We start from the raw sequence: 7107 nt of genomic DNA on the forward strand, positions 1-7107 counted from the left end.
TTTTTACTGCCAGGCCCCCGGGAGAGTCCCAATTAGCTCTGGAGGAATCTACCTCTTGGCAACAGCCCTCTGCTTTTTATACCTGGGCACAGAAATAAGTGAACAACAACGGTTCCTCTGATCTCACCAGGGCAGATGGCCGATACGAGGCCGGCGTTTGGGGGCCTTGAAATAACTTACCATGTTTATACAGTTTCTCTTATTAAGGATCTCTACAACCAACAGGTTGTGCTTTGCAACCCATTTCAAACTCAGCCACTGCCACCTTTCTTTCCCTCTCTCTTTTCTTTCCCTCTCTCTTTTCTTTCCCTCTCCCTTTTCTTTCCCAGTGGTTCCGCTTCTGTCTTGCAGCCCAGCCTACCGTCCCCCGGGGGTTCCCCAGTCCCGCCCCTGCTCTCTGAACTTCTGCTTATCTTGCTCTTGCACAGAGCTAAGTTTGCTTTAGCTGTGAGTGTGCAAAGCAAGCTGTGCAATCAGGTCAGATGCACGCACAAATCAAAGATAAGTCTTAGGCTGCGCCGGAGTGGAGGGTGGCAGCAGGCTTACTGCTTCTGGCTGGGAGCAGGAGTTCCCGTTTCCAGCTATAATCCCTCATCTGAAATCAGACCAAGCAGCTAGCAGGAAATGTAACATGCTTTTGAGAGCTCCTGTAATCCCTGAGCTGTTTGTACCCAGCACGTCGTAGGAACAGGTTTATTGTTGAGGTGAGAGCCCTTGTCATGAGCTCCATGAGTAGGGTGTGTGTGCCTCATGATGCAGTCACAGCTCTGCAGTCTGTCCCTGCCCTTCTGCCAGGTATGAGTTCAGGTCTTTGATTTTAGGCACCTGTTTGGTTGTTTGGTCCAAGCTAAAGATTTAGTAAACTTGGGCTATCTGTATTGCTTACACCTTCACTGTTCTGGCTGCCCTCTATAACGTGACGTTATTTTGCTTGCTCTTAGCAAAAACAGTTTTGGGAAACTTCATGGCACTGCTTGCATCCTTCCTTTCTTCTTCTTCCTCCTTCCACAGTTTAGTTTAACCTTGTAATTGTTGCTTCTTGCCCTCTGGATTTCATGATGTTCAGATGCTACAACACCAGGTATTCAACCTCTCTCATCTCAAGCACATTAGTCTGATTCTTGCATGTGAATCTTAAGGAGTGCTGGCAGGACTTGCTCTGTGCACACTCAGGAGCTCCTTTGGACGTGCCCTCCAGCAGCAGACAGTGGGGAGACTCCTTTGTCATGCCACGGCATTTATTGCCTTTAATATGGTTCTTGGATTTTACAGGTAGCCTGAGCAGTTTCCCCAATGGAAAAAGGCAAGACCTTAACCCTTTCAGTGAGTATCTTGTCAAAATGTTTCCTTTTTTTCTGTGATAACCACGTGTCCCAAAATTCATTCTCCCCTGCTCTCCTATGTTCACAAATATCAATATAGAAACAGCTGGAAGCCAAAGTTGTTCATAGGAGGTGTGAATATAATAACACGCAGCTCAGCTGCATCATCTCGAAGTCCAGCACTGTGTCTTCAGCTGGGGCAGACAGTACATTGCTAAGGAATTAGAACAGGATACAGCAGCTATGGGATGAACACTCTCATGGTTTCATTGGGTGCTTCTCATTTTGGATTGTGAGAAACAGTGAGCAGTTCTCCCCTGCCTATCTTTCTCCTGCCACTTGTTCTATCGCCCTCTAATATATGTCTGGTTAGACTCCTTTCTGTGTTGAAAAGACATAGGCTATGTATTTGCTTAGTGACAGAAGTCTTCCCATACCTCTTGCTATCCTCCTTACCTTTCTGGGTACCTTCTCTGGTCCTGATGAGATGGGCTGAACAGAGAACTGAAGATAAAGATCAGCTAAGCCTTATACATTTATGTAGTGATGTTTCCTGGTGTGTCCTCAGTTCTGAGCATGTATTTGATTTTTGTCTGCTGCTAAAAGCTGAGTGGAGGCATTCAAAAAATTGTGTACTGTGGCTTCAACCTCCTTCCTAGTCACTCAGAGTGCTTAGTGTAGGACAGGTCATCCCTGCTCCCCACTCACGCACTGCATTGCGTGTATAGACATTGAAGTCAGTCCGCTGTTTTTATGAGCTGGTCATTGAGCACTGTGAGTGCCTTTTGCAGAGCTGTGCAGTCAATTTCAAATACGCCTATCTGGAATAATTTTGCATTTGACAATATTCACCCCCCGTGGCAGGGCATGTTGACTAGCACCAATTGCAGTGAGGCCTGTCTAGTAACCTTTCTCCTTTCTGAAAACCAAATCCATACCTCTGCCTTCTCTTCACTATGTTTTCACCTGTAATTAATCCACAGAGCTCCTGCTCTGATCTTGTAAGAGCTTTGATTCTTTAAGAACCTTTGATGAGGGGCTTAACAAAAGCTTTCTGAAGAAACAAGTGCAGGGGTGTGCGTGCCCATCTGGCTCACTAAGCAGCACCCTTGCATCATCCACTGGAACACTAATAGCCCAGCAGGGTCCTGGGACCCCCAGCTCCAAGTACACTGTATCCTTGCCGCCGATTCAGTAACTTGGTAGGCTTCAGAGCGCCTGATGCAGGCAAGGTCTCTGAGAACCATTGAACAGGGAGACTGCTGCATTGTGCTGTTGCAGAGGTGGGGAGAGGTGGCTTGCCCTTGCCCTGCATGCCTGCCTCCTTGGAGGCCTGCTTGCCTGCTAGGCAAGGAGACAGCTGGCTGCAGCTCACGGGGGAGATGGTGGCAGGGCAGCCTGGCAGCAGCGGGCTTCCCTATCAGCCGTGGCAGGCAGAAGAGCAGAGGGAGAGATGCTGGACCAGTTGTTTGCCCAGACTGCATGCCCATTTCCAAGGAGGGGGATGGAGAGGAAAGTAGTGGTTTATGTTTAAAAATACGTCGGTCCCTAGGGCTCTGTGTGACTCATTCAATGCTTTTTTCAGCAAGGCTGTCTCATTAGCTCCTGATTGTTTTCAGCCTCACAGCTTACTCTGGGATCTCAGCCTTCTGGGGCCGTGGCTGCAGCAGAGGCTGTACTGTATCTTTATCAGTCAGGTGCCCTTTTGGTTTTAATTTGCCTTTTTTCCTCATTTTTCTCTGCTTCTGTTTTGTTTTTTTTTTTTTCATCCTTTCCCACCCCATCCTTTCAGTAGGTCGCCTGGTGTAACAGCAGAAGACAGGAAGGGAAGGCAGGAGCCGACCCAAAAGAAAGAAAGATCTAGCAACAGATGGACAGACACCTTGCTGCTTGTGAGCAAGCATGCAGCATCAGCAACATCCAACGTAGCAGAAGTGGCACCCAGAACATTTGCACTTTTTAATAATTGGTTTGGGTTTGTTCTTAATTGCTTTTCAATGCCATTATCTAATACTTTGGAGAGTGGGAGTAAGCAGGATTGTGACTTTTTAAAATTGGAACAGCTACTGATGACGTAAAATTGAGTTCACTGGGACTCAAAGAAAGAGAATTTTATATACTGTATATAAATATATATGTAAATTGTACAGTTGTCTTGTACAGGGGTTGGAGTCACTGTTCTGTTCCTCCGTTTGCTTTTGAACGTTGTTAGGGTTAGAGGGACACTTTGCATTTAATGGATTACAGTAATGCATTCATTTCTGCCACCAAACCATCATTCAGTTGGAAACCTTAACACCCCCGTGCAAAAAGGAGCAAGTATATCAGCATGACCTGTGCTTGCAGATGTGCACACAGTGCCCCAGATGCTTCTTGGGAGCAGCTGAACCCCTTCTTTTCTTACTGTAAAGCCCTGTGCAACTCACAGGCAATTGGGCTTTTGAGGGAGCACAGATTTCACCTAAGTATTGGTGCACTGCAAAGCTGCTTAAAGTAAGAATAGAAGAGGGTTGTATTAAGGACACACAGAAGTAATTTCTGCACCTGTTGCAAGTTGGGCAGAAATGAATTGCAAATGCATTACTATCCAGGCTCAGAAGACGTGCTTAGCAAAGATGTGCCATGCCTCAGAAATCTAACGCTGTAGGAAGGATGTGGGAGCAGTAGGCCTAGTAGAGTTGGTGGAGTGAAGTCTTGCATCTTCCTCTGTGACAAAGTGTTCGTCTATATGCTGTACAACAATAAAAATACTGAGAAGCCTGCTAAAAGCAGCGTTAGCCTGCCTGTTGCTTTGCTGAAGAGCAAAGAACATATTTGTCAGTGCAGAAAGACACAGTCATGCTGCTGGTCCCCAAGAGTCTGCTTTACTCATGTTTCAACACTACAGCTTGGGCCATGCTTGCTGGTGAAGGTCTGTCTGCAATGACTATTCTTGTCTTTGGTGGTTGTGAATCTCAAGCTCCTCTCCTGCGCGGGGGTGTGCCTGGCTAGCTTAGAGTATCCACTTCACCCGATTCGCTGTTACCAGTGCCTCCTGTGCTATCGCACTCCAGTGTCACGTTACAGTAACAGTGAAGACTTGGATTGAGGAGCCTGGTCTCTTCGAGGCCACAGGGGCTGTTTCAACTGCCAGCAGTTTTTCCAGGCTTGTTTCTTAATCTCAGATGTAACTGTAAAGTCAGCGGTAGGGCAGGGACACCCGTATCAGCAATCCTAGGTTCGGACAGAGTGTGATGGGACACACAGTGTTTTGCTTTGTGCATTTCCAACCACTGGCAGCACTTGCCTGTTCGTAGGAAATGTTCTGAGCAGCCTCCCACTTCAGACCTGGTGATCCTTGTGCCACTCGTCTCTGGACCAAGAACCTGTAGTCAGAGGTTAAAATTAAAACTAAAAATTTTAGCATTAGCTAAATTAAAAGCTCTGGCTTTTATTAAAAAGAATTAAAAGCTCTGCAATTAAAAGCTCTGGCTGCTGGGTTGGTGTTTGGTTGTGGGTTGGTTTTTTTTTTTTTAATGTATAGTTGCATCCAGCAAAAGCAGCCACTTGGATGCCTATAGGAGTTCTGTTACACCAACAATTGCTTGTAACAGCATTGCGTTACTGTAGAGACTGGGCTTCTCCCTTGAGGCTTTATTGCTTTGGTGAAAGATGTTGCAACACAGCACCTGTGTTGCCATCTGACATGAGTCTGTGGCATGTCATCATGATGATAGCATGAGATAAACACATCACAGCAGAAGTGTCCTGATGCAGTAAGTTAGTGCCTTGTTGACAAAATGGAAAGTTTAGAAAAAGAAAAAAAGAACCAAAAAAATCTTTCTGTAAATAACTGTTCAAGACTAGTAATAACTCTTCCTCCGGGAAGTAGATTTGAGCTAAGTAAAGCATTTGGCATCATTGAAAACACCTCTGGTAATCTCTGAAGTATACATCACACCACCATAATATAAAGAAGTCTCTTTAGCAAGAGCAGATCCTGCTGGTGGATCTTCATGGTTTCTCACATACAATGTATGTGCTTTTCTGGCCTGCAAGCTCCCGTCTTCTTGATTGCATCTTCTCTTTTTAAATGTCCAGGGCACATCTTTTGTGTGTTGAAATGATTTGGTTTAGTGTATAGTTAGAAATGTCCCGGTCACTCATTAATCCTATTGTAGGACTAAAGAATTAATCCAGCTGTATAAAAGAAACCCTCTTCTCTTTTAATATGCTAGTTTTAGCAATTAAAAGCTCTGGCTGCTGGGTTGGTGTTTGGTTGTGGGTTGGTTTTTTTTTTTTAATGTATAGTTGCATCCAGCAAAAGCAGCCACTTGGATGCCTATAGGAGTTCTGTCAGCCAGCCACTGGGGCTGGGCAATGCCTCACAAGATTGCGGGGGGAGTGCAGAGCTGCTAAAAGTCACTGCATCTTTTCTTCTGGAAATGTCAGTAAACCAGCCAGCCAATGCTCCTGCCTGTCACATAAATCCTTCTGCAGACCTCGGTTTTCTCATCCTTGTGTCCTTCCCCTCCAAAAGCCCTGCATTCACATGTAGTTCACAATTAAAATTGGGTCAGTTCTTCAAGGAAGCCAAACAAGGCATAGCTGTTGAGGTTAGCTTTGGTATTGGTGGGTATTCATGTTGCTAGGCTAGAGCTGACTTTATGGATGGATTGGGGTCCAAGCATTATAGTGCTTTCCCCTTTACTTTCATGAGACAAGTCCAAGTCCCTGCATCCTGACTTGCTGGGTTTGCACGGGCCTCTGACCAGCTTCTGGCAACACTTGTACATTGGCATGCAAGACCCAATCAGCATGATTGTGTAACATCTGGATAGAGGTTGGGTCACTTGTTCTGGGTTTGTGTGTTGGAAGATCATGCAGACGGTGCTGGTCTTGATTCATATAACCCATCCTATGAGTTGTCCAAACAGTCTGTACTCGTCAGAAGAGAGCAGTGCCTCAGCTCCCCTCTTCCCTTGTTGCTTTTATTGCCGGATAACTGGCCAGTCCACCTGGCTGCCAGGCCAAACATGTCCTTATCTCGCGGTGGTAAGCATTCTTTGGCTCTGCCTTGCATCAGTAGCATCCTACTGAAGCTGGGGCATGGGGAGTGTCAGCGTTGTGCCTGGAAGCAGACCCTGGGCATGTCTCTCCTCATCCTTCAAGTCCTCCTGGGCCTCTCCAGCTCTACTTTGAATGACAGCTGAAAACAGCTGGGACAGAGAAGAGAACCAGGGCTCCACAATGCAAGTCATCTGCTCTTCCTGCCAGAAGCAAAAATCCTTCCTTTTTTGCTGATCCTCCAAAGGCATAGGTGTGTTGGAGGGAACTGCATTACGGTGGGATTTATCTGTATGAAGGCACCGCTTTCCATGGCCTGAGTTTATACTGAACTTACCCTGCCTCAGCACATTTCTGCCTTCTGCCTATGGCATTGTTTGTTAGACTGAAAGGCATCTGTTTGATTTTGGTTTTGTAATAAAATAGATAACTTTTGCTCCAGTGTCTTTTGGTGGTTTCTTATTGAATCTTTATTTCCAGAACTTATCTCTTTCACATACTGTTGTTACCTACGCAGTGCCATAGGAGAGGGAAGGGGACTTTCCTGCTCCCAGAGTCATGTGTCTGTCTTTGGTTGGGATCTGAGGTCCTTGGATGTTTCTCTCCTGTGTGTAAGCCTCCAGGTTAAATTGAAACATGCCCCAGAGTGCTTCTCTGAGGTTTGATGACAGCTGACCTAATCTGCCCAGGCTGCTTCAAAAAGCTTGGAAGCGTCAGAAGGAGACTAGCGCTTAGCGGA

At 46.1% G+C, this 7107-nt stretch overlaps 1 protein-coding gene across 1 annotated transcript in view; it reads left to right on the forward strand.

The window, feature by feature from the left end:
* SMOC1 (SPARC related modular calcium binding 1) overlaps positions 1–7107 on the forward strand; it is a 179932-nt gene that overhangs the window by 165548 nt on the left and 7277 nt on the right. The window contains exon 13 of the mRNA XM_009325595.1: positions 1273–1323. Coding sequence (XP_009323870.1) covers positions 1273–1323 — 51 coding nt within the window. The remainder of the gene's footprint in view (positions 1–1272; positions 1324–7107) is intronic.

The sequence above is a fragment of the Pygoscelis adeliae genome, unplaced genomic scaffold, assembly GCF_000699105.1.
Source record: "Pygoscelis adeliae isolate BGI_AS28 unplaced genomic scaffold, ASM69910v1 Scaffold356, whole genome shotgun sequence".
In the NCBI taxonomy this organism is placed as follows: Eukaryota; Metazoa; Chordata; class Aves; order Sphenisciformes; family Spheniscidae; genus Pygoscelis; species Pygoscelis adeliae.